Source organism: Oncorhynchus tshawytscha, linkage group LG09, assembly GCF_018296145.1.
Source record: "Oncorhynchus tshawytscha isolate Ot180627B linkage group LG09, Otsh_v2.0, whole genome shotgun sequence".
Taxonomy (NCBI): domain Eukaryota; kingdom Metazoa; phylum Chordata; class Actinopteri; order Salmoniformes; family Salmonidae; genus Oncorhynchus; species Oncorhynchus tshawytscha.
Window position 1 is genome coordinate 42,874,302 of NC_056437.1, and position 27,904 is coordinate 42,902,205.

A 27,904-nucleotide genomic window follows, 5' to 3' on the forward strand; every position below is an offset into this window, starting at 1 on the left:
AGTACCTGGTGGGAGGTGGCTGAGCCTCTGTGTGTAAGGCATGCCCCTCATAGCCAACGCCTGGCTCCTCGACGACAACAGGGGGGCGCTGTTCACCGCATGGAGATCTGGGAAAGGAGACAAAGTCTGTGACTTAAAAGTAACTACAGATCGACATTCACCAATAGCAAGGACATCAAAACCATGCAAGGAAGACACCATATTGACAATCACCTTGCTTGTAATTATTTTCCCACGACTCCTTGAGCACGCCCATCTTGGGCTGCGAGGGCAAGGCCTGTTTCCATGGCAATGCCTGGCCACCCTGGACAAGCGTGGTCTTGACAACTGTGGCAGGCTGGGAGATGCACACCGTCGCTGCGCCGTGCTGCGAGGAGGTGGTGGTGTGGCAGTGGGGCCGCTTGGGGCATCGGGCAGGGCTGTTGAAGGTCTTGAGGCCATTACCCGTCAGGTCCACGTAGAACGTCCCGTAGACACCGCAGCTGTCGGGCACAATGGGGACAGCCACGTCCAGAGAGCTGGGGTCCTTCTTGGCTGTGATGGGCAACGCTGGGAATAAGAAGAGGACTACTATTTGTCCCCCATGATGATGTTAAATGTTGTGCGTCCACTTGTGTGGCTGGAATTGTATTTTTAAGTTGTCAAATAAATTATATCTATCGATCTAAGATTGGAGAAATTCTGAGGCAGAATGGATCAAGTGTATTGCTTACGTAGCAGAGGTTCTGAGCTTCCATGATGAATAGCAGAGTTAGTTGCATAATCAACTGGTCCAGAACCAGTCTTTGTTATCCAGCGCATACTGGTCACAGTAAGAAATGCGGTAGGAGGAACTTTTTTTTGTTTATTTTTTTAACCTTTACTTAACTAGGCAAGTCAGTTAAGAACAAAGTCTTATTCACAATGGCGGCCTACCAAAAGGCCTCCAAGGAGACGGGGGCTGGGATTAAAAATAAAATATAAATATAAGACAAAACACACATCACGACGAGAGAGACACCACAACACTACATAAAGAGAGACCTAAGACAATAACACAGCACGGCAGCAACACATGACAACACAGCACGGTAGCAACACAACATGACAAAAACATGGTAGAACTGATTCTAGACCAGCTTTAAAGCAGAACTCACTAGTCCTTCTGAAGCCGGGATTCTCCTGGCTCTGAGCCCACAGTCCCTGGTACTTCTCGTCACTCAGGGTCGGTCTCCACACACCCGAGATCCACGGAGAGTCTGGGGCCGCCATTCTGCAGAGACACAGATCAATCAATCAGTCAGCCAATCAATCAATCCCATGTAATGGGTGTGGTTAAAATATCAAAACTAGGAGGCACATATAGTGGATCAGATCATATTACACATGAGCATACACGAAGTGTACAAAACATTAGGAATACCTTCCTCCTTTTGCTCAGAACAGCCTCAATTGATCGGCTATGAAAAGCCAACTGACATTTACTCCTGAGGTGCTGACCTGTTGCACCCTCTACAACCACTGTGATTATTATTATCATCTGACCCTGTTATGAACATTTGAACATCTTGGCCATGTTCTGTTATAATCTCCACCCGCCACAGCCAGAAGAGGACTGGCCGCCCCTCATAGCCTGGTTGGTTCCTCTCTAGGTTTCTTCCTAGGCTCCGGCCTTTCTATGGAGTTTTTCCTAGCCACCGTGCTTCTACACCTGCATTGCTCGCTCTTTGGGGTTTTAGGCTGGGTTTCTGTACAGCACTTTGTGACATCAGCTTATGTAAGAAGGCCTTTATGAATAAATGTAATTGAATTTGTTGAGGCATGGGCTCTACAAGCTGTCAAAAGTATTCCACAGGGATGCCCATGACTCCAATGCTTCCCACAGTTGTCAAGTTGTCTGGATGTCCTCTGGGTGGTGGAACATTCTTGATACACAGGAACATTTTGGCTGTAAAAAACCCAGCAGTGTTGCAGTTCTTGACACAAAACGGTGCGCCTGGCACCTACTACCATACCCCGTTCAAAGGCACTTAAATATTTAGTCTTTCCCATTCTCCCTCTGAATGGCCCACATACACAATCCGTCTCAATTGTTTCAAGGCTTAAAAATCCTTATTTGACCTGTCTCCTCCCATTCATCTGGTTGAAGTGGATTTAACAAGTGACATCAATAAGGGATATAGCTTTCACCTGGTCAGTCTGTCAGGGAAAAAGTGTTCCAAATGTTTTGTCCACTTTGGGTTTAACGAAACAAAAGGTAGTGAAATTGTCAATGAGCCACACTGTTCGTCTTCTACCTACCTGTGTTTTATGATGAGGTCCTCACTGGCCAACCTGTACAAACCTGCAAAATCCAGAGTCATAGTAACTTTATAGTCTCGTTGATATCCCAATGAGGGAACACACCTTATACAGGAACACTGGAGATGACAATGTTAATTCCATCCTTGATATAATTTATCATATGAGAATTTGACCTTGAATGATGAGTCCAGATCAACCTATGGAATGCATGCCCACTACAATACAACCCTGTGAGGGGTGAAATCTTCAGTTACACATCAAATAACCAGAACCTCTTGTTTTAGCTAAATAAAAAACCTGATTAGCTGCTAAAGCTAATTATGTGCCCATAATGGCACAGTGGACTAGCATACCATGACATATCCATGCTCCAAATATCCTATGCCAAGCTAATACTAAAGATACAACATATAAGCCATCCCCCAATTCCTGCCCAGACAGACCTTTAGCCTTGATGTGGCCTCGTCCCAGGTGGTCGCCAGGCCGGGTGTGGCGGCGGTACAGGCAGACGGCTGTTATCACCAGGATGCACCACAGGAGGGCGCCAACACTCCCAATGAACACTGGGCTCATCAGCAAGGCCAGGACCTGAGTGAGGTCCCTACTGGGGCTGTCCGACTGGGGGGCCCCGGACCTCTGGGAGTCTGGAATAGGGAGAGACGGGAAAGTCAAAAACAAGACAAAAATGAACACATGAGAGAGAGAGAGAGAGAGAGAGAGAGCGGTTTCAGGCTCTGTTGTGTGGGGGTTTATATAATATTTTAGATTCTTAAGTAGCGACCCTTTGCCTTGATGACAGCTTTGCACACTCTTGGCATTCTCTTAACCAGCTTCACCTGGAATGCGTTTCAAACATGGAGAAACGTTCAAAGTTCTTTTCCGGATTGACTGACCTTCATGTCTTAAATGAATGATCGACTGTCATCTCTCTTTGCTTATTTGAGCTGTTCATGCTATAATATGTACTTGGTCTTTTACAAAATAGGGATATCTTCTGTATACCACCCTTACCATGTCACAACACATCTGGCTCAAAAGCAATATTGGCTCAAAAGCAACAAGAAGGAAAGAAATTCCACACATTAACTTTTAACAAGGCACACCTGTTAATTGAAATGCATTCCAGGTGACTACCTCATGAAGCTGGTTGAGAGAATGCCAAGAGTGTGCAAAGCTGTCAAGGCAAAGGGTCGCTAATTTGAAGAATATAAAATATAAAATAGATTTTGATTTGTATAATTGTTTTTTGGTTACTACATGATTCCATATGTGTTATTTCATAGTTTTGATGTCTTCACTATTATTCTACACTGTAGAAAATAATACAAATAAAGAAAAACCCTTGAATGAGTAGGTGTGTCCAAACTTTTGACAGGTACTGTGTCCAAATGTTCCCCTAAAAAACAAAAATAAAACACTGAAATATCACATTTACATAAGTATTCAGCCCCTTTACTCAGTAGTTTGTTGAATCACCTTTACAACAATTACAGCCTTGAGTCTTCTTGGGTATGACTCTACAAGCTTGGCACAACTGTATTTGGGGAGTGTCTTCCATTCTTCTCTTCAGATCCCTTCAATCTCTGTCAGGTTGGATGAGGAGCGTCGCTGCACACATCTCTCCAGAGATGTTAAATCGGTTGCAAGTACGGGCTCTGGCGGGGCCACTCAAAGACATTCGGAGACTTGTCCCAAAGCCACTCCAGAGTTGTCTTGGCTGTGTGTTTAAGGTCATTGTTCTGTTGGAAGGTAAACTTTTGCCCCAGTCTGACGTCCTGAGTGCTCTGGAGCAGATTTTCATCAAGGATCTCTGTACTTTGCTCCGTTCATCTTTCACTCGATCCTGACTAGTCCCCCAGTCCTTGCTGCTGAAAAACATCCCCACAGCATGATTCTGCCACCACCATGCTTCACCGTAGGGATGTTGCCAGGATTCCTTCAGATGTGACGCTTGGCATTCTGGGCAAAGAGTTCAATCTTGGTTTCATCAGACCAGAGAATCTTGTTTCTCATGGTATGAGAGTCCTTTAGGTGCCTTCTCAAACTCCAATTGGGCTGTCATGTGCCTTTTACTGAGGAGTTGCTTCCGTCTGGCCATCCTACCATAAAGGCCTGATTAGTGGAGTGCTGCAGAGATGGGAGAACCTTCCAGAAGGACAACCACCTCCACAGAGGAACTCTGTCAGTGACCATTGGGTTCTTGGTCACCTCCCTGACCAAGGCCCTCCTCCCCCGATTGCTCAGTTTAGCCTGGAGGCCAGCTCTAGGAAGAGTCTTGTTGGTTCCAAACTTCTTCCATTTAAGAATGATGGCCACTGTGTTCTTGGGACCTTCAATGCTGCAGGCATTTTTTGGTACCCTTCCCCAGATCTGTGCCTCGACACAATCCTGTCTCGGACTCTACGAACAATTACTTCAACCTCTTGGCTTGGTTTCATAACCTTTTGCATTTGGTTGACCATAGATAACCGTTGCATGTTGTCACTGACCTATGACCACTCTATGGGGGTCACTCTGCACCCCGACGCCAGCTCCGTTGACCGTTGCCACCCGGACCCAGTACTGTTTCCCTGGGTACAGAGGGCTTATTTCCAGACTGTAGGTCCCACCGCCCACTGTCCAGTTCAGGTACTGCTGCTCTTCCGACTGCACACACCACACCTGGACAGGACACACGGACACACACCCAGAGATCAAAGAGGGAAACAGGGAAGCGTTACACTTTGTGTGTGTGTGTGTGCTTTCAGGTGATTGATTCTTCAGCAGGAGTAATAGGCAACTCTGGTCCTGGAGAGCTGGCTTTTGTACCAGTTCAGCACACCTTTGATTAAACTTATCATGGTCTTCTTCCAGAAGTTAAACCACTTCTATCAAGACTGATTAGTTGAATCAGGTATTTCGCACTTGAACAAAAGCCTGCAGGCCAGGGTTGCATAGGACACCCTGTCAATACAATGTCTCATTAGAATATGTGAATGTATTATGTCAGGTACTGAACATAGAGAAAAAAAACACACTGGAATTTCTTACATTCTCACAAACGTTTCATAAAACACATTGTGGAGCATACAAGAATGCCAGTGTGCTTGAGCAACTTCTTCAAGCACAGATACAAGAAGGTAAAAGGGCTTTTTAGTCATCTTGTTCTTACCTGGTATCCCTTGATGATGCCGTTGTGAGATTCATGGGGGGGAGGCTTCCAGGTCACATGGACCGTGTCATTATGGTCAGGGGTCATCGTTATGGAGATGGCCTGAGGTGGGGCACTAGGCACTGTGGGAGGATGGAGTGTCATCAAAATAACAAGATGTAAAAACCACAGACACACAACCCATCTTGATTCAAAACCTTGTTTTTAATCTTCATAGTACAAAATAGCACTAAAGTTGAACTACTCCTCAGCTACAGTATCCAAAGTAACACCTAGATTTTCATAAATGTTTCTTTTGAGTTGATAACAGCCAACTCTAACCGTTTTGAACCCTTACCTGTCTCAGGTACACCTAGGTGCCTGGTGTTGCTCTCCCGGCCGTACAGGCTGCTGCCGTAGGGACGCACTTTGAACTCATACTTGTAGCCCCTCTTGAGCGGGCCGACCAGTGTTTGGAAGTTTGGTAGTACAACCCTCTTAGCCGCCCAGTCCGAACTGGCGGGCAGAAGAGAGCGATAGAGGACCTCGAAACCATCCAGGTAGTGTGGCTGGGTTGGGAAAGACTGGAGCTGAAAGGAACAAAACAAAAGGAAAGCCACAGTTAAAAGATATGCCTTGCTGGAGTAGAAACTCAAAAAAGACAACCTTAAAATCCGCATTATTTGAATGTTCTCTGTGACATGAAAATAATATTCTGAACAAACGTGAAAAATGACACACCTCAATCTTAGTTCAGCAAAAGGTTAATACCTAACAGTTTTCATAATAATACATGCGCCTTCATGTGACGTCTGATCTCTGTACCTTCCACTGCACTTGGGACATGTTGGAGTTTGGAGTCAGCACCGTCACATTCTCCAGAGCCACGCGCAGGGCCGACAACTCTCTGTGAAGGTCCCTCTGTCTGGTACTTGAGGCTTCTGTGAAGTAGGGAGAAAAATCTTCAGAGAAAATAATATTTTCTGTTCATAAATAGAAGTCCCCTACTGGCACTGATATTGACACAAACTAAACTAAAAACGGTTGACTTTAGAACCACACTCAATTCCGCCGCCAATTCACGGACGTCATAAAAAACTATTGTGCCTAATAAGGTCTTTGTTGTGCATTCCAGTTTCCTGTGTTCCCTTAGGATAAATAGATATAGACTCAGCAAAAAAAGAAATGTCCTCTCACTGTCAACTGCATTTATTTTCAGTGTAAATATTGTAAATAATATGTGTAAATATTTGTATGAACATAACAAGAATCAACAACTGAGACATAAACTGAACAAGTTCCACTGAACAAGTTCCACAGACTAACAGAAATGGAATAATGTTCCTGAACAAAGGGGGGTCAAAATCAAAAGTAACAGTCAGTATCTGGTGTGGCCACCAGCTGCAATAAGTACTGTAGAGCATCTACTCCTCGTGGACTGCACCAGATTTGCTAGTTCTTGCTGTGAGATGTTACCCCACTCTTCCACCAAGGCACCTGCAAGTTCCCGGACATTTCTGGGGGGAATGGCCCTAGCTCTCACCTTCTGATCCAACAGGTCTCAGACGTGCTCAATGGGATTGAGATCTGGGCTCTTCGCTGGCCATGGCAGAACACTGACATCCCTGTCTTGCAGGAAATCACGCACAGAATGAGTAGTATGGCTGGTGGCATTGTCATGCTGGAGTGTCATGTCAGGATGAGCCTGCAGGAAGGGTACCACATGAGGGAGGTGGATGTCTTCCCTGTAACTTACAGCTTTGAGATTGCCTGCAATGACCAAGAGCTCAGTCCATCAATGCTGTGACACATCGCCCCAGACCATGACAGACCCTCCACCTCCAAATCGATCCGGCTCTAGAGTACAGGCCTCGGTGTAACGCTCATTCCTTCGACAATAAACGTGAATCCGACCATCACCCCTGGTGAAACAAAACCGCAACTCATCAGTGAAGAGCACTTTTTGCCAGTCCTGTCTGGTCCAGCGATGGTGGGTTTGTGCCCATAGGCAATGTTGTTGCCGGTGATATTTGGTGAGGACCTGCCTTACAACAGGCCTACAAGCCCTCAGTCCAGCCTCTCTCAGCCTATTGTGGACAGTCTGAGCCCTGATGGAGGGATTGTGCATTCCTGGTGTAACTCAGGCAGTTGTTGTTGCCATCCTGTACCTGTCCCGCAGGTGTGATGTTCGGATGTACCCATCCTGTGCAGGTGTTGTTACACGTGGTCTGCCACTGAGAGGACGATCAGAGTGTCCGTCCTGTCTCCCTGTAGTGCTGTCTTAGGCGTCTCACAGTACGGACATTGCAATGTATTGCCCTGGCCACATCTGCAGTCCTCATGCCTCCTTGCAGCATGCCTAAGGCACGTTCACGCAGATGAGCAGGGACCCTGGGCAGTAGAAAGGCCTCTTTAGTGTCCTAAGTTTTCATAACTGTGACCTTAATTGCCTACCGTCTGTAAGCTGTTAGTGTCTTAACGACCGTTCCACAGGTGCATGTTCATTAATTGTTTATGGTTCATTGAACAAGCATGGGAAACAGTGTTCAAAACCTTTACAATGAAGATCGGCAGAGTTATTTGGATTTTTACGAATTATCTTTGAAAGACAGGGTCCTGAAAAAGGGCCGTTTCTTTTCTTGCTGAGCTGATTACATTTAGCTGTAAGGAAATAGGGAACGATAGGATAAACTTTGATTTCACCGAGGCGAAACTGGCTTAGACACACAGTCCTGCTGTACACAACACAAACACTGTACATTACATATTCAACCAATACACAACACATAACCGTAGCGTTGAGGGCCCAACCTAAGCGCTCTTACCCTCCACCACTAGCTGTGCACTGGCGGTGACCATCCCCACGTCGTTGACAGCTGTGCAGGTGTACCTCCCAGAATCCAGTGACGTCACATAGTGGATCTGGAGGCTTTGGTCAGGATTCACTAGATACCTACAGACATGACACAGAAATCAGTACAACATTCACTCTAGCAACTGCATGCAATTATTAGAAATCAAAGAATGACATATTATTGAACAGTATACTAAGTATTGCCTTTCATGACATATGTACTGACTGTGCTGTGGAGTAGCTGAGAGATTGTTTAAATGCTACATATACACCTCGTGTCAATGACAGTTTTTAGTCCAATGTACAGTTAATGGACAAAGCTTTTTTAGTTGAATGCAAGAATCAGACCTGCCATTGGGCAGAGGGCCCTGCTCGCGGATCCACTCCACAGCAGGCATGGGGTCTCCTTTAGCCTCGCAGTAGAACTGGGCAGACTCCCCCGTCCCCACCGACACATCCTGAGGCTTCAGCACCAACACTGGCTTAGCTGGGGATTGAGAAAGCACGGACAAATATGAAAAGTATGGTTAGTCATATCATACCTCTATGCATTCAATTCCATGCTATCCCTTTTATCAATAGCAAACATTCTTAGCAGGCATGACATACCTTTTCCACAATGTTGTGCAGACCCAAACTGTACTGTGCTGACTCAGTTCTTTTCACATTGTCATTTCCAGCAACAAATCAAATCTTATTTGTCACATACACATGGTTAGCAGATGTTAATGCGAGTGTAGCGAAATGCTTGTGCTTCTAGTTCCGACAATGCAGTAATAACCAACGAGTAATCTAACCTAACAATTTCATAACAGCTACATTATACACACAAGTGTAAACGGATGAAGAATATGTACATGAAGATACAGTGCCTTGCGAAAGTATTCGGCCCCCTTGAACTTTGCGACCTTTTGTCACATTTCAGGCTTCAATCATAAAGATATAAAACTGTATTTTTTTGTGAAGAATCAACAACAAGTGGGACACAATCATGAAGTGGAACGACATTTATTGGATATTTCAAACTTTTTTAACAAATCAAAACTGAAAAACTGGGCGTGCAAAATTATTCAGCCCCCTTAAGTTAATACTTTGTAGCGCCACCTTTTGCTGTGATTACAGCTGTAAGTCGCTTGGGGTATGTCTCTATCAGTTTTGCACATCGAGAGACTGAAATTTTTTCCCATTCCTCCTTGCAAAACAGCTCGAGCTTAGTGAGGTTGGATGGAGAGCATTTGTGAACAGCAGTTTTCAGTTCTTTCCACAGATTCTCGATTGGATTCAGGTCTGGACATTGACTTGGCCATTCTAACACCTGGATATGTTTATTTTTTAACCATTCCATTGTAGATTTTGCTTTATGTTTTGGATCATTGTCTTGTTGGAAGACAAATCTCCGTCCCAGTCTCAGGTCTTTTGCAGACTCCATCAGGTTTTCTTCCAGAATGGTCCTGTATTTGGCTCCATCCATCTTCCCATCAATTTTAACCATCTTCCCTGTCCCTGCTGAAGAAAAGCAGGCCCAAACCATGATGCTGCCACCACCATGTTTGACAGTGGGGATGGTGTGTTCAGGGTGATGAGCTGTGTTGCTTTTACGCCAAACATAACGTTTTGCATTGTTGCCAAAAAGTTCAATTTTGGTTTCATCTGACCAGAGCACCTTCTTCCACATGTTTGGTGTGTCTCCCAGGTGGCTTGTGGCAAACTTTAAACAACACTTTTTATGGATATCTTTAAGAAATGGCTTTCTTCTTGCCACTCTTCCATAAAGGCCAGATTTGTGCAATATACAACTGATTGTTGTCCTATGGACAGAGTCTCCCACCTCAGCTGTAGATCTCTGCAGTTCATCCAGAGTGATCATGGGCCTCTTGGCTGCATCTCTGATCAGTATTCTCCTTGTATGAGCTGAAAGTTTAGAGGGACGGCCAGGTCTTGGTAGATTTGCAGTGGTCTGATACTCCTTCCATTTCAATATTATCGCTTGCACAGTGCTCCTTGGGATGTTTAAAGCTTAGGAAATCTTTTTGTATCCAAATCCGGCTTTAAACTTCTTCACAACAGTATCTCGGACCTGCCTGATGTGTTCCTTGTTCTTCATGATGCTCTCTGCGCTTTTAACGGACCTCTGAGACTATCACAGTGCAGGTGCATTTATACGGAGACTTGATTACACACAGGTGGATTGTATTTATCATCATTAGTCATTTAGGTCAATATTGGATCATTCAGAGATCCTCACTGAACTTCTGGAGAGAGTTTGCTGCACTGAAAGTAAAGGGGCTGAATAAATTTGCACGCCCAATTTTTCAGTTTTTGATTTGTTAAAAAAGTTTGAAATATCCAATAAATGTCGTTCCACTTCATGATTGTGTCCCACTTGTTGTTGATTCTTCACAAAAAATACAGTTTTATATCTTTATGTTTGAAGCCTGAAATGTGGCAAAAGGTCGCAAAGTTCAAGGGGGCCGAATACTTTCGCAAGGCACTGTATATGAATGAGTGATGATACAGAACGGCATAGGCAATGGTGGATGCATAATCAGGCCAGCGCAGTACAGCTTGGCTCAGTAGTGTGAAAAGGTTATTGCTAAAACACTGATGTACTGTATATGGGGTCAGGGTTTATCTTACCTAGTACAGAAAGGCGGGCAGCCCTGCTCACTCTTACTCCCACTGTGTTGGAAGCCACACAGATGTACACGCCAGAGTCATTCTTCTGGGCTGGGGCAATGATCAACTTCCCATTCAGTGCCTATAGGTCACACGGGTAGCAATCACATATAGTAAAAATGTTTAAAAAAGTTTATTGCAGAGGATAAATAGCCTTGTACAAGCCTTGGATTGTGTGAGCCGAAACGGCTCATAGGCTCCTGCTCCTATCTCCTGTTTCTGTAGAGTGAACATCTTGATGTACAAGTACACCCCCTGGACAGGACGATAGTCTATCACAGGGCCTTACCCCCAATCTGTCTCCTTAATGCTGAGTGCCAAACAGAGACGCATTGGGTCCCATTTTTTGTCTTTGGTATGACTCAGCCAGGGATTGAACTCTCGACAGTCAAATCTCAGGGCTGACCCTCTAGCCAGAAGGCCAATGAATATGCCATTGCAGAGGATAAATGATCATCATTTTTGGTCCAAGATGATAGGTCCTCTTTTATTAATGAAGAAGGAAAATGAATGAAGCAGCCTGTGGTTTTAATCAAACTTTTGTACAACAATGCCCTCTATTGGTAAAAGGATGATACCACATCGGGATTGGAGAAATAAGTAATCAAACAAAACAGTATGATGAACCCCCCAGGTTGGTGTGGAATATGTCAGCTCCTGCCACCTCTGGGAATGAACTAAAATTAGATACATTCATTCAAATATGGAAAAAGCTACATGTTTTGAAAATACATTTTCTGCAATGAAATGCAGACTGACAACTGTCCCAGTGTTCATTTCCAATTTCCAAACCATACAAACCCCCTAAAAAGCATGTAGCTATGTTTAAGGAGGTCTCACAGTGTAATGCGGATCAGTGTTGTTAATGGGGACCCCGTCTTTCCTCCAGGTGACGTTGGGTTCAGGGTGTCCCACCGGCGGGCTGCAATTCATCACCACCACCTCCTCAACAGCCACCTCCACATCACCGGGCTGCACCCGGAAGTCTTCACGGAGAGCTGGAAGAAGACACGACAGAGGAGGTCCATTCATAACCAGTGAGTCTGAGACAAGCTGGTGCACAATGCCATAACAGTGCATTGTATGAAAACGTCAAAGTTAGTCTACAAGCCTGTAGTTCATAAACATTGCCTGGGAAACGTACCCCAGGGTTAGGTTTTCAGAAGACTGAGGCAGCTTTTCCTCTAACGTTTTACCTGGGCTTTGTTCCTTTCATATATATTTTGATCCTGGCAAATTCCACAACAAAACTTGAAAATACAGAGGATCAATAACATTGCATTCACTCCACATAACTAGACAATGTTTGAATATTGCTGTCCATCATTGATTCCCAATAAAATGTACTGCGCTTGAGCAATTTTGACAAAAACAATGGATATATGTTGACCTAAGAGTTTTGCAAAGTTTGTTGAATCGTATTCAAAATGATTCACAGCTGTAATGGCTGCCAAAGGTGCTTCCACCAAGTATTAACTCTGGGGTGTGAAGACATACGCAATCAATACATCTTTGTTTAAAAAAAAATATTAATATGGAACATTTTCTATAATATTTTTTTTTTTTACATTGAAAGCAAGCTGTGCAAGTGGTGTGTAGACTTTCACCCAGCACTATCCACTATCTGTACTTTATATCTACAAACAAATGCGAGTGAACACCAAACAACACATACAGCACCAGTCAAAAGTTTGGACACACCTATTCATTCAAGGGTTTTTCTTTATTTTTACTATTTTCTACATTGTAAAATAATAGTGAAGACATCAAAACTATGAAATAACATATGGAATCATGTAGTAACCAAAAAAAGGGTACGTTCACCTACTCTGAATCTCACAAAGACACCAGACCAAAGGACATATTTCCACCTGTCTAATGTTCATTGCTCGTGTTAATGAACTTATCCTCTGCAGCGGTTAACTCTGGGTCTTCCTTCACTGTGGCGGTCCTCATAGCGCTTGATGCCAGTTTCATCATAGCGCTTGATGGTTTTTGTGACTGCACTTGAAGACTCTTTAAAAGTTATTGACATTTTCCAGATTGACTGACCTTCATGTCTTAAAGTAATTATGGACTGTTGTTTCTTTTTGTTTATTTGAGCTGTTCTTGCCATAATATGGACTTGGTCTTTTACCAAATAGGGCTATCTTCTATATACCACCTCTACCTTGTCACAACACAACTGATTGACTCAAACGCATTAAGAGGAAAGAAATTCAACAAATAAACTTTTAACAAGGCAGACCTGTTAATTCAAATGCATTCCAGGTGACTACCTCATGAAGCTGGTTGAGAGAATGCCAAGAGTGTGCAAAGCTGTCCAAGGCAAAGCCTGGCTACTTTGTAGAATCTCAAATATAAAATATATTTTTATTTGTTTCACACTTTTTTGGTTACTACATGATTGCATATGTGTTATTTCATAGTTTTGATGTCTTCACTATTATTCTACAACGTAGGAAATAGTAAAAATAAAGAAAAATCCTTGAATGAGTAGGTGTGTCCAAACTTTTGACTGGTACTGTACGTTCCTCAGAGGTCCTAAACAATTCATAGAGCAAACTTGACCTGTCTACAGTGACATAACCACAAGTACATGACAGACAAGCCTGACCTCTTGACAGGAACAAGTCATGTTTACTCAATCATTAAGAGTAACTGTGAACCATTTAGGTTGAAGGTCTAAGGAGCTTCCTCCCACTATATCCAAAAGGACAGAAACAATGGCCTTTCACCTTGAATGTATAAATTACAACATGTTTAGGATGCCTGTTTAAATCTTCACTGATAACATTACATTGCAACACCAAATGGAATCATGAGACAAAACATTTTTGGACACACAATGGTCTAGTGCCATAAAGTACTAGTAGAATATCACCAATCTTTTGTTCAGCAAAATATTAAGGAATGATCTTAAGCTGGAATTCTTTCAAATGTAGATACGTGTATTCTTCAACTTAATAATTAGCCAGAAATTAACTTAGTCCAACTCTTGAATTAACAGTGATGAATGGTTTATTGCTGTTTAGGCTACTTGTCCTAACCAATTCAACTATACTGACAAAGGTCACGATTGCACAATTATCTTAATGAAACTAACCCAGATAAATAAAGGTTCATTTCTAAATATACCACAATCCTTCTGCTACTGTTCTCTAAAGTACTGTTGATCTGCCAACTGAATCTAAATGAAGTACCACTGTCTATTGTCCCAATGGCTCCACCACCAAATGTACTGCTCCAGGGAAGTTCCCCCAACAAGTCAATCAGCCACTAATTATACCATCCAGATCAGGAATCCAGTGGTCTCTGGGTGACCCTGTTTTGGGTGCAAACAGAGGCTGGGGGTCAGGGGTCATTTAAAAGTGTTTGTCCTGGAGAGGTGGTATTCATTGACATTGGACCCCCTTACTTATTCTCTGTAATCACAAAGACAATCTCGCTCTCTCTTCCTCTGGAGCAGGATTCTGTGGGTCTGTGGATACTGGGGGCATCCCGTTGACCTCAAAGATCATATATCAGCTTGATATAATGTTAAAGATCAGCATGGCGGTAGAGAGGAAGTGAATGGGACAGGATGTAGGAGCCACAAAGAGCCATACAACCAAGACAATAGAATGTATTCTAAGGCCACAGTTTCACATCCATCTGGCATAGGGTTCCACAGTCTTGGTCCTGGAAAGCAGCCTTGTGTGGTTTTGGTTCCATCTCAGTATTAGCACACCTGATTCAGCTAATCAATATCTTGAGTGGTTTATTAGTTACCGCACACTGCGGAGACTGATACATAGTCTCTTCACTCACATGATCCATAACAGTGTGATGGTACCTCTCTTCATCGTAGTGTGCAATTAGTTTTGCATGGTATCTTGGCATTTACAGTGCCTTCAGAAAGTATTCATACCCCTTGACACATTTTTTGCCAATTTATTAAAAACAAAATACAGAAATAGCTCATTTATTCAAGTATTCACACTCCTGACATGTCAGAATCACCTTTGGCAGTGATAATGATCAGTCTTTCTGGGTAAATCTAAGAGCTTTGCACACCTGGGGCCTCATTTGACATTATTGGGAGGAACTATTCTAAAATACAACTTACGAAAGGAATTTAGAATGTTAATACGCATAGAAAATGTTTGAGTTATCAAACAATCCTATGAGTGCACACCGGTAGGAGATCACCATTGATAAATACCAATTGTTCTCAGCCTCAGTGCACGACCTTGGCTATTTGCATTTCTAAATCATCCCTTTAAAGCGTGTGGGGAAAATAAAATGGCGTACCATGACATACAACCCCGCAAACAAAAGAATCTTAGAAAAAAATACTTTTCCAAGAATGAAATACAGGTGCTAGTGTCAGAGATTGAGTACAACCAAAATATTATATTTGGCTCGCTCAGTTGCGGCTTGGCAAGTAAAAATTCAAACATAGCAACAAAGAGAGGACCATTGAGCCAATTAATTACATTAGCAATGGCAAATATACTTCAAACGAGCAGGCAACACTCATCAATAAGCCATCCATCCTCAACAGCTCCTTCCTGTAGGCGTACATTGCTGGAGGCCAACATTGCTGTTCTGCAGAATGAACGAGTTGTGCGTATCACCTGGCCACCACATTCAGCAGCGTCTTTTGCTCACCACATAACCTATCACCTGCACATTAAGAGTGGAAACCTTTTCTGTTGACATAGCTGAAATCGTTTTAGGATGGCGCCTGTTGTGTGATGGTGTATGAAAATTGCATGTTACAGTTCGTTTTGCTGATGATTGTATCCAAAACATCGAGGGTTGTGAGCAGTGGCGGTTCTAGCTTGTGTGGCTCCCTGGGCGAACAATCGTAACATTTAAAACAAAATAAATATTCAAATATATTCAAAAATAAGACTCAAAAATATAAAAAAGAAGTAACAAAGACAAATAAAAACACATTGTAGTATATAAATACAAATAAAAAAGATCATCAAATTATTACACTATTGCCCTATAGCTAACAAACACACATAACACTAAATTGCACAAATCCTATATCACGCAAATAGAATAACACACTTATAAAGAGAACATGATTATTACACTACTGCACTTCAAACAAGAAACACAAACTAAATTGCTCAACTGCCATCTAAACTCTGACCTTTCTTGCCTTTCTTGATGCAAAGTCATCAATTACATCATCATAAGACATCTGCTCAGCAATTGCATGGTTAATACTGATGACAGCAAGGCTACTAAGGCATTCCTGTGACATGGTGGACCTCAGGTAGGATTTGATGAACTTTAGCTTTGAAAAGGGCCTCTGCTTGAGCTAAGGTGACTGGAAGAGCAAGAAAAATTCAGAGAGCAGTCCACAAATTTGGATACATTTGGACTGGTTTTATATTATTCTTAACGATTTCACACAAACCAGAACAAAATGCAACAATATGTCTGTGAAACTATATATTCAAAGTATTGTGAATGAATTGTAGTTTATTTGGTAGCATTTCGTAGTGTGACTGATTTTCCTAATTGCATTAGTACTGTACAAAGTTAGAGGTGCGCTATTTGATAGATTTCCCCCGCTCTCCCTACCTCGGGCTTCCAGTGGGGAGACCTGAGGTCAACCTACTCCCGCCCCCCTCCCCATCTCATACTTCTGTGTGGGAGACCTTCCCAGGCAGTAGCCTGCCTAGCTCACAAACTAGAATCAGGGCGCCCACTCCGACAAGGTTAATTGACCCACAGTCCCACACAGTGACATAATATCATTGACGTGACTTGCAAATGAGCGATGGAAAACCGATCGAGTCAAATGTCACCATTACAAATTTTTGGGTGATGCCGCCCCGTGTGGCTGCCCATGTTGCCTATACCTAAATCCGCTACTGGTTGTGAGATGCTGTACTTTCTGCCAAAAACAATCCCACCTGTCTCTATAAACGCGCTTTCTACGAAATGCAGCGTGCCAAATCTTCAAATAGAGTGAGATCAGCCTAGTGCCATTTACCATTATCTCAGTCTTTTATAGTATTTCAACAATGGTTTCACTTTCACACGTGCCTCTAATTGAACAAATTACTGTATTTTATAAGAATCATTATTGGGGCAAATGCACTAATGTACTCAAGTTATATGACTGTCAAGATATGTTTCATGAATTCACAATGGAAATACAACTATTATTACTCTCAATTTGTTTTAAATGTTCAACATATGTTTTCCCCATTCTACGCTTGACAAGAAGTTCCCTTATTCCACCACTTGGCATTGAGCATTATGCATGGTCATAGCTGTGCGTAAAGTTACTAACACTCTCAAGCAAACATGCATATTGACAAATCTCACACTTTGCGTGGAACGCATGGTTTATGCACAGATGTGCCTACACATGATTGATAAATGAGGCCCCTGGATTGTACAATATTTGCACATTGTTCTTTTAAAAATGATTCAAGCTCTGTCAAATTGGCTGCTGATCATTGCTGGACAGCCATTTTCAAGTCTTGCCATAGATTTTCAAGCCAATTTAAGTTAAAAAAATTAACCAGGCCACTCAGGAACATCCAATGTTGCCTTGGTAAGCAACTCCAGTGTATATGTGGCCTCGTGTTTTAGGTTATTGTCCTGCTGAAAGGTGAATTTGTCTCCCAGTGTCTGTTGGAAAGCAGACAACCAGGTTTTACTCTAGGATTTTGCCTGTGCTTAGCTCTATTCGGTTTCTTTTTATCCTAAAAAACTCCCTAGTCCTTGCTGATGACAAGCATTCCCATAACATGATGCATCCACCACCACCTGCTTGAAAATATGAAGAGTGGTACTCAGTGATGTGTTGTGTTGTATTTTCCCCAAACATAACACATAACGCTTTGAATTCAGAACATAGAGTTAATTTATTTGCCATGTCTTTTGCAGTTTTACTAGTGCCTTATTGCAAACAGAATGAATGCATGTTTGGAATATTTGTATTTTGTACTTCTTTTCACTATCGTTTAGGGTAGCATTTCTGGAGTAACTACAATGTAGTTGATCCATCCTCAGTTTTCTCCTATCACAGACATTCAACTCTGTAACTGTTTTAAAGTCTCCGTTGTGTCATGGTGAAATCCTTGAGCGCTTTCCTTTCTCTCAGGAAACTGAGTTAGGAAGGATGCCTGTATCTTTGTAGTGACAGGGTGTATAGATACACCATCCAAAGTGTAATTAATAACTTCACCATGCTCTAAGCTAAGGGATATTCAATGTCTGCTTTTAATTTTACACATCTACCAATAGGTGCCCCCTTCTTTGCGAGGTATTGGAAAACTTCCCTGGTCTTTGTGGTTGAATCTGTGTTTGAAATGTACTGCTCGACTGAGGGACCTTACAGATGTATGTGTGGGTTACAGAGATGAGGTAGTCGCTCAAAAATCATGTTAAACACTATTATTATACACAGAGTGAGTCCATGCAACTTATTATGTGACTTGTTAAGCAAATTGTTTACATCTGAACTTATTTAGGCTTGCCATAACAAAGGGGTTGAATACTTATTGACTCAAGATATTTCAGCTTTTCATGTGTTATTAATTTGTAAAAATTTCTAAAAACATATTTCCACTTTGACATTATGGGGTATTGTGTGTAGGCCAGTGACACAAAATCTAAATTTAATCCATTTTAAATTCAGGCTGTAACACAACAAAATGTGGAAAAAGTCAAGGGGTGTGAATACTTTCTGAAGGCATTTTATGACAAGATAAATGCATGTCCATCTAGTTTGAAAGACTTCCCCACAGTCTTACCTGCGATATAGAGAGAGGCATTGCGGCTGGTGGCCTTGCCTGCGCTGTTCTTTGCCACGCACGCATACACACCCTCGTGTGACTGACTCCGCCTCCCAGGGACCACGCTGAGGAAGAACAGGCTGCCCTCTGACAGAACGATGGGTCGCGATTGGCTGTCCAGCTTGTCCATCTCCAGGGGTTGGCCATTGCGGAGCCACTCAATGGAGGGCTCGGGTGTGCCTTCGGCACGGCAGGAGAGGGTGGCAGGGCTGCCTACCTTGACCACCACGTCTGAGGGGTGGTGGACGATCAGCGGGGTTACCTCCACTACCTCCGCCCTCAGCCTGGAACCTGGAGGGAACAAAAACAGTGGATGGAGGAATGATGGAGAAAATAAGGTTCTGTCAAAATAGGCTATTGCATCTGTTCATTCACAGAAGCTCTGGCAATAGTTTATTACTATTACTATGCATACTATTCATTTAGCAATGAATGGGGTGAGGAGGACGGGATCGGGCGTATTCAGGCTGGTATGGCCGTAAGCTATGGAACAAGAGTTGGATAGACTATTTCAAGTTCATGTAACTCAAAACACTTTGAGGAACTAGAATAGCCATTCCATTTTAAAATGTCCCTGAGATTATTACTGTGTTTATAACAGTATACTCTAGTGAGCAAAAAGCTTACAGCACCTTGATATTCCCAAGAGGTCTCCCAACCAAGTAGTAAGCAGTTCTGACCCTGCTTAGCTTCTGAGATCGGGCATATTGTGGCTGGTCTGGCCGTAAGCCATGAAATGAGAGGTGGATAGACTATTTCAACTTCATGGACACTCAAAAAAACTAACTTTGCATTAATATCCCTTGGGACCTGATAGTAGGAAAGGAATGTACTGATTCATACACCCATTCTAGTAATATCACAAATAAACACAAGTCATGGATGACCTTCCATTCCTAATTCACGTAACGGTAGGCCCTGTACAATCTGATCTTGGGTCAGTGTTTTAGGCTACATACGTCAACAAGCATCTCCTTTGGGAGTCTCGCCAATGCTTTTCATGCCATAAGCAACTCCCACCTTCAAAAACAAGTTTTACTGTGTTGGAGAGCAACAATGTAGTACAGTATGACTCAAAGGCTAATGACAGATGGAGAGGTAGTGAGGCCAAAGTGGGCCAAAGTGGTCTCAAACAAACTCTGCCTGAAGTAGTCTGAAGTGTGTGGTCCCCTTTTAAAGTGGAACAAGGGTATACTTAAGAGTCAGTAATAGTGGGCTTTTACAGTAGAGACACCACACCCAGAGAGTGGCCCCTAGTTCAGGGTCAGCTCACACACTTAAGTAAAAGCATCCACCACAAACAAGCATAGACACTGGCTACCAACAAACAATGCCTATTCTTAGGACAGCATCATTGGTATTCCATTGTTCGGCCCGTGGTATTGGATGACTCCAAGTTGGAGGAAGTGGGGGGATTCTGCTGTACTTCCTGTATGGGCCAGGAAGCTAAACCAGTCGCAAGGCCGCCCCCCCCACCCACCCACACACTAGACAATAGAACAAAATTCCTTCACACAAACACAATCAAGAGGGCTCAAAGGGAAATCTGTCACCTGTGCACTGAGTGCGTGGCTGTGGACCCCTGCTATTATTGCCCCGACGACAATGCCCTTATTGAGTGGCAATGTCAAAACACTATTGATGCTAAGGCTTACACTGGCACTATGTCCTATTGGATAAAAATTGGACTCTGGCCATTGAGCTGTGGTAGGCTATATATGGTTGTGTTGATTTTGATAATGAACATTGCAACTGGAACAGTTATCTGATGGATGCTTTCATCATGTATGAGATGACATGCTTTCAAAGACTGTCAAGATTATTTTGATAGGATTTCAGATGTGTTACAATCAGCTAATCTTAACACTAGGCTAGCCATAGGTCTACCCCTGATTGCGAGGTAAGACATTTTTGTCAGTGGCTTGCAAAGTTGACATTGTTTCAAACAAAGCTATTTCCTGAGGGAGAGCCCACACTTAAGTCATAAAATGATTTTGAAAAATTGAAAGCAGTTTCAATTAAATATTTGCATAATATGAATATTATTTACAAAACCTTAAGAGTAGACTAATACTATTTTCTAAATGGTCACTTCCATAAAGATTGGAATAACAATAGCCTAGTACTGTGTCAAACATATGGACTGACTCGAAAGGTGCTGTAGGCTACATCAACTGTTAATTATTTACTGAACAACAAAGTGCCATTGAAAAGTAGGAACATTATTTGAAGCAAGCAGGGGAAACAAACAACAATCACAAACAGGGAGAGAACTCTATTTGCTATGTATCACATATGGCTAAACGCCTGGTGTTAAAAAGCTTAGCCTATCAATAAACAAACGGTGTCTGATACCACTAGAAACTAATTTTGAGAATGAGCTCCATTCCTTCAACTAGGCCTCACAAACCAGGCCACATTAACAGAGCCATTGAAAAAAGGGTGGAAATATAGGCAGGGGAAACTTTTATAATGAACCTTATTTACTCAAATTGCTAGCAATAATTAAATAAACTATAAATGCATTAGCTGACATGTTTACCATATGCCTACAGTACATTACATGTATCATATACAAATAACAGCCTTACCTGCAAGGTTTCCAAGAGCTGCGAAAACTACCAACATTCTTATAAACACCTGTTCCGTCATTTTATGTTAGGTCACCAAGGTATGTAAACAAATCGTTATCGCATCGTTCACCTATCTGGCGAATATTACTTCACTTGAGGTGGCGCGTTTCCTGTTTTACGCTCAAATCCAAGTTCCATTTGAGGAGGTTTCTTCTCCCGATTGATTAAGATTTTCCAGATAATTCCATTAGTGTTTCGTTTGCCATTCCATCACACATTGATTACCACCTTATCTAAATCCAAGAGAGCACCAATGCAATTAGCAACAGTCCCAAGTGACTACCATGCGAATAGAAGAGTTAGGCAAAGTGGCAACAAGTCACTGCCTAAAAAAATGCGCCACTCCCCCGTTTTAACTCCCAGGCTGAGTTGTGTGTGAAAATGTGTCTTTCGTCGCATGAGTAGCTTAAGCCACCTTTTTAATCACCAACACATCATTGGGATAGTTGCAGAGGAATAAAAGCACTGCCGCATAGTCTATACAGGATATAGGCTATTGTGGTTTACTTTGAACATACATCGTTTCCTCAAATGCAACACTTTTTCATAGAATAATAAGATCATTTGCATTTGGGGTACGTTGAAGCCTGTTTACATCTATTTCAATGTTCCCTCATTTGAAGTGCCAATTTGAGGTTATCACTTCGGGTAGCCTACAGCAATGTTGATCCTCATAAGCTATATTGGTTGCCTTTATATTTGGTTGCCTGCATTCTTTGAATGATTATACACTGAGTGTACAAAACATTAGGAACACCTTCATAATATTCAGGTGCACCCACTTTTGCTCTCAGAACCTCATGGACTCTACAAGGTGTCGAAAGCTTTCCAAAGGAATGCTGGCCCATGTTGATGCCAATGCTTCCCACAGTTGTGCCAAGTTGGCTGGATGTCCTTTGGGTGGTAGACCATTCTTGATACACACGGAAACTGTTGAGTGTGAAAACCCAGAAGCGCTACAGTTCTTGATACACTCAAACCAGTGTGTCTGGCATCTACCACCATACCCTTTTCAAAGGCACTTCAACATTTTGCCTTGCCCATTCACCCTCTGAAGGCACACATACACAATCCATGTCTCAAGGCTTAAAAATCCTTCGTTGACCTGTCTCCTCCCCTTCATCTACACTGATTTGAAGTAGATTTAACAGGCAACATTAATAACGGATCATAGCTTTCATCTGGATTCACCTGGTCAGTCTATGCCACGGAAAGAGCAGGTGTTCCTAATGTTTTCTACACTCCGTGTAATACAGCCATAAATGTGGAATGGTCGTCTTTTTTTTTGTTGAAAACAATTTGTAGCAGCAGTTCTGTCAACACTGCATGGAACGACAGAAAATGAGGAGGCTCCCATGCTTCTAAACAATACATGGAAATGACTTCATCTCATGTTTCATGAACTGGTGACATTCTACAGCTCTTGCAGTCATATCTCATGGTTAATCATGGTGGAATTTCATCTGAAAATAAGACGTCGCAGAGCAAAAAATGGGAAATGCTAGGAATTGTTTTGTAGATAGAAGCGATCACAATAACATCTGCTCATGTCAATAGCCTTTTTCAACTGATTTAAATGACTTATGGAGAGGTTTGTCTTGCGCTAGCCTACAGATGCATGCAGAGTAGGCCTTAAGAATAACAGATGCATTCTGATGTTTTCTTTTAGCGTTTAGAGTTTTAATTGAGACATTTGAATTGAACCAAAATGGATACAACATCTCTCCTTTACACCCTTCTACAAAGACACTCAGATGTCATCACCTAGTGATACATTACTGCAGGAACAAGGAGGCCCGGCTAGAGCATAGCTGTGAGGAGAAAATAAAAATGACTTTAGGAGCTAATAGATACTGATCCCAATTACCCCAAATCCTGTAAAAACAGGGCTCCCGGAGGGAGATGGCGAGAAGAGAAAGGGATAACTACCAATGGAAGTCCATTCCCTCCAACAAACACATAAATAAAGTGTTGTTTAGTGAACCGGCCATTGTTTCGGTCTAAAAAGGCCCAGTCGAGGTGACGGAAGCTTATATTGATCCAACAACTCGGGTTAGATGGCCCCGACCAGCTTCCAGACATGTTCAAAAGGTTTAGAGAGGCTGAAGAAGGAAGGCTCGCTCTAAACACATGGCATGGAAATGATGTTGGGTTAAATATGTGCTGAAGGATGGCTTCAGAAAATGTACCCAGTAGGTATTTTATAAACACGAAGAAGTTCTAAGTCAACTGTTTGAGGCACAATTGTTCCGAAAGACAAGTTAAAAGAAGAATGCCATAGAACAAACTTATTGGCTGCAGTTAATGAGGTCTTCAACAATTTTGATGCCAATTCAGGAACAAGAGTAAACTTGGATGAATCTCACCCAAGTCGACTCATACTGGTTTTCTATCAATCGTCCAATACATTTTTTTTGTGTGTTTTCCATCTTAAAGATGTCACGCATTGGTCCACACACTGGGGCACATGCTGAGTGCAATGTCTCTCATAACAGCTTGGGGCAGGCATAGCTGTCTCACTCTACAAAGAAATAATACACTTCATATGCAAATGACAAGCTTGCATAATTCATATAGAACTGATCATTTATGTATTTCACTTTTCATAAGTAGTTAATTGGATACAAAATATGTATGGGACCAACATTCTTTAGACTTTGATTGCAAACTTGATGATGTCATTCTGTACTATTTTTTGATACACCGACAGTCGATCAGATATACATTACCTAATCAGTAATGCATTATCAATAAGACGCCTAATTGCAGGAAAGCATTACTAATTCATGATATAGCCTAACTCCACAACTTCTATACTGCAATGAACTGCACCAAAGATGGATATAGTGGAACATGGAGAACCGTCTGAGCTAATAGTATTAGCACTCCACAACACTATTGAGCTCATCAATTCTTCTTTACTATGGTACAGGTTTCCCTCAAAAGACATTTGAGCAAGGTCAGGGGGGAAGGAAGGGTGGTGCTTACCTTTTCTCCGGTGTGGCCTGTCCCTATGAGGCCGATGCTCCAATCGATGACGGACATGCTCCTTATGATCCTTGACCTGTGTCTTTGACCCCTCGGCCAATCCCGGCTCAGGTAGACAGGTGCATTGGCACTGAAGTGACCCTTCCGCCCAGGTATAGAGCCAGGTCGCCCAGAGCAGACACATTCCAACCTGCATCTTCTAGCCTCTGCGTCTTCCCTATCTGGATGACAGCTCTACGCCAAAGCTCCGTGCCTAGCGCACAATCTCTGCCCCTGGTAGAGCCCCAACAGGCACATCTCAGCTAGTCTCTCCCCAGACAACTCTTAGACCTCCCTGCGTTAAATTATTTGGAGATTGTTATAAAGAATGTTTTTTCTTTATATTCCTTGCACCCTGGCTTTTGTGCTCCCCTTCCTTCCCTCCCTCCCTCTTTCTTTTTTTGCCTCTCTCCTTGCTCTCTCACTTCTCTTTCTCTGTGCCTCTTTTTTTTTTTTTTTTTGGGAGGGGGAGAAATATGTTGGGGGGGGGGCAATGATTGAAAAACAAGTTCAGGCCCCATACTGGGAGAGGAGCGAAGAGAAGGGGACCAAGGGGTCCTGTCTCCTCCAACAGCATATGTGTCATTCGTTCTGCACGGAGCAGGGGGACAGAAAACAAGGCCTGGAGGGGGAGGAGAAAGGGAAGAGAGTTTTGGGCAGGGGGAGGATACAGAGAAGCCTGTTTTACCAAAGCTTGATCAGTTCCATTAATCAAGTGTCTACCAGCTGACTGATCAAGTCCAGCACAATACCACTTTCTCCACCTCGCAACATCAAAGGGATTGGATATGCATCACGCCTCCCCACCCATTTGTTTGTGTTCTGAGATCATTTTTTCAAGGGAGACTGACTAAAGTAGGCAGGCGGTATCTGTTACGGTGTGCCCCCCTTTTCTGCCCATAGCGCTTTAGACCAAGGATTGGAGAGGGAGTGTTTCAGACCCTCGCTGAAAACTCTAAATGCATCAGTGCAAGAAAGGGTAAGCCTTTGTTGGAGGATATTCATGCTTTTCCAACAAGGAATACTACAATATGCCATGAAAAGCCAAATGCAAGATGGAACAAAACTAGACATCAAGGCCGGTGCATTCTCATTTGTTGAGGTGTAGATAATTCATTTTCACCGGTGACAATTTCAATTTTCGGAGCTCACGTATCAATTATCTGGCCAGAAGAACGCCAGTTCCCTTTGATAAGAAGGGAAAGGGAAAAAAAGGGGCCACAAAGGGTTATTTTTTTCACTCGCGGTCTTCCTTTAACGAGGCAACTCAAATCCCCATTGCCCACCCCCCACTAGTGCAACTAGCAAGGCAAATTTGTAGCAGCCTGCTCGCACAGTATGAGCCCTCGTACATCATCTTAGATCAGCGATCACAATCAGACAAAAGTTTTTTTTACAACGACCTTGTCGAAATGTTCTGGTCCCATGTTTCAACAACCACCATCCAGTCCAGCTGGTTGGAGACGAGAGGACATGGGGGAACAGAGGTACCATGCTGGGCTAACACATCAGACCTGATCATGGGTTTTATCCCAACAACCTCTTGACAATTTTCTCTTTGTGCCCAGCAACCGCTAATGGACAATGACAGACTTGACGTTGATGTACTAAAAGTCACTATGGGGCAGGGAGATGCATACAGGGAAACCTTCTGCTGTATGCATCTAGTCTAGTAGTGAGCAGTACACATTACGATACATAGCTAACCAAACTGTAAACCTCATAAAACCACCCTGATTTTAATATCTGATTGGCTACATCATCTTTCCAGTGTGAATTCAGCTCCAAAGTCTAACGATTGAGTTCAATGGGCTATCACTATTCCATTTCAGGAACATGTCTGTTCCAAGTCAATAGTACAAACACCTCTTGCATCGTTAACCATTTCTTCAACACTTCATTGAGCTATTCCATTGAAAATCACTCGGATTCCATTTGATACAAAAAGCAAGACCAACAGGTATGTCCTGTCCTCCCTGTGTATGAACTGACCGGACCACCAAACACACACACATCTTTCCTTTGGACCACAGTGACCATCTACCACAGACAACACATCTCTCACTCCATCATTACGACCACAGTATTTTTAAAGCCCGACATCGTAACCCCTTCCCTGGGAGGTGGCCCATGTTCGGACACCTCTCCCCACAATCACAGAGGGATCCCCGAAGAGCCACGCTTTGCCCCGTGATGGGCCGTCGGGTCTGAGCTGACAAGAGGCCATTGGAGAGCACTCTGACCTCTAAATTGGGCCTTCGTCTTCACCCTGGGAGGAGGTAATCCCCTCCTGAGAGAGGGCTAAGAGGAAAGAGGCGACGCCGGCTCCTGGGACTCTGGATTTGTCCCAGAGTGTGTGGGGCACTGACAGCACCTTCTGGCCTCGCACAAAGGGCGTAATGGAGCGAGACCGGGGCGGCAGTGAGAAAATTCAGTCCTCTGCCCCAAAAATACATCGGCAGTTGCCAGGGCAACCCTGCACCAAGCAAATTTCTACCCCCCAAAACAACTAATTTCCCAGCTATGGTGAAGCAGCCAGCCAAGCCAGGGTAGTGAGGGGACTCATTGGAGGTTTGGATGTTCCCAGTTCCACTCGTTGGACAGGGAGCCTTAATCCAATTCAGGCTTTGAGGGATTTAGAACCAGTTCAACCATTTTTTGGGGGGGGTTTCCCCTGTATAAGCCCTCAACAAAAAATGTATACTTTTGAAACCTATAACAAATTGCAACGGAGGCCTGCTGAAAACTTGCCAGACGAGTGGATCAAAGATCCATCATCAATACCGGCAGTGCTAAACCATTGGCTCTTGTCTCCTGTCAAACAGCTTGGAAGGGATGCTCTAACCATGGGTCAGGATGTTGGAGCACTGATAGAGGATCTTCAGGGTTAGGTTGGGTAAGAGTGGAAAGGCTTGATGACACTGGCCATATTACACCAGGAACAGAGGATGAAGGATAGGGTGCGGGGGGGCAAGGCAGGAGTTCTGCTTCAATGCATCTCTAGTGAGGAGCACACTCCCCTTCCCCTCCTTTTTCCCCTCCCCTGCTTCAAAACCAAGCACCACTCCCACATCCTGGGCTTTGCACACCTCTTTGCCCCCACATCTCTATCTCCCTCTATTTTTCTCTCTCTCCAGCCCCCCCCCCCTCCATCTCTTTGTATGTCCAGCTGGCTGCTCCACAAAGGCTCTGGATCGAGGTTCCAAAAGAGCTTCAAACCCCCAGACGCTTTGTTCTGCCCATTTTCCCACTCCCTAGAGACGGAGTTTGGTAACAGAAATGATAATAAAAAAAAATGGGATAAAGCAAAAGAAAGAGTGAGAAAGAGTTGGATTGGCTGGAGCAAAGAACTTTGGGCGTGCGTCTTGCGTCTTGCGCAGGCCCTAAACTGTCAGATTTGGAGCCTGAGGCAGCTGAAAGATGTGGTAATCGGTGGCATCTGCTGCATGGCAACCTTGAAATATCAACTGTTGTTGCAGGAAAA

At 43.2% G+C, this 27,904-nt stretch overlaps 1 protein-coding gene across 3 annotated transcripts in view; it reads right to left on the bottom strand.

The window, feature by feature from the left end:
- The window catches only part of LOC112257995 (roundabout homolog 4-like), a 30,741-nt gene extending 6,004 nt beyond the window's left edge, over window positions 1-24,737 (bottom strand). Inside the window, exons 1-15 of one of the 3 annotated variants that reach the window (XM_024432019.2) lie at window positions 24,382-24,736; window positions 18,719-19,051; window positions 11,784-11,941; window positions 10,905-11,025; window positions 8,616-8,754; window positions 8,239-8,366; window positions 6,239-6,354; window positions 5,772-6,003; window positions 5,435-5,556; window positions 4,773-4,944; window positions 2,727-2,927; window positions 2,281-2,323; window positions 1,137-1,252; window positions 214-549; window positions 6-107 (exon numbers count right to left, since the gene is read on the bottom strand). In XM_024432019.2, the coding sequence (XP_024287787.1) occupies window positions 6-107; window positions 214-549; window positions 1,137-1,252; window positions 2,281-2,323; window positions 2,727-2,927; window positions 4,773-4,944; window positions 5,435-5,556; window positions 5,772-6,003; window positions 6,239-6,354; window positions 8,239-8,366; window positions 8,616-8,754; window positions 10,905-11,025; window positions 11,784-11,941; window positions 18,719-19,051; window positions 24,382-24,577 (2,515 nt within the window). In that variant the 5' untranslated portion in view covers window positions 24,578-24,736. Of the gene's footprint in view, window positions 1-5; window positions 108-213; window positions 550-1,136; window positions 1,253-2,280; window positions 2,324-2,726; window positions 2,928-4,772; window positions 4,945-5,434; window positions 5,557-5,771; window positions 6,004-6,238; window positions 6,355-8,238; window positions 8,367-8,615; window positions 8,755-10,904; window positions 11,026-11,783; window positions 11,942-18,718; window positions 19,052-21,351; window positions 21,801-24,381 lie in introns of those variants that run through there. The other 2 variants (XM_024432020.2, XM_042326925.1) reach the window with 2 other exon arrangements.
- Between the last annotated feature and the right edge of the window lie 3,167 nt (window positions 24,738-27,904).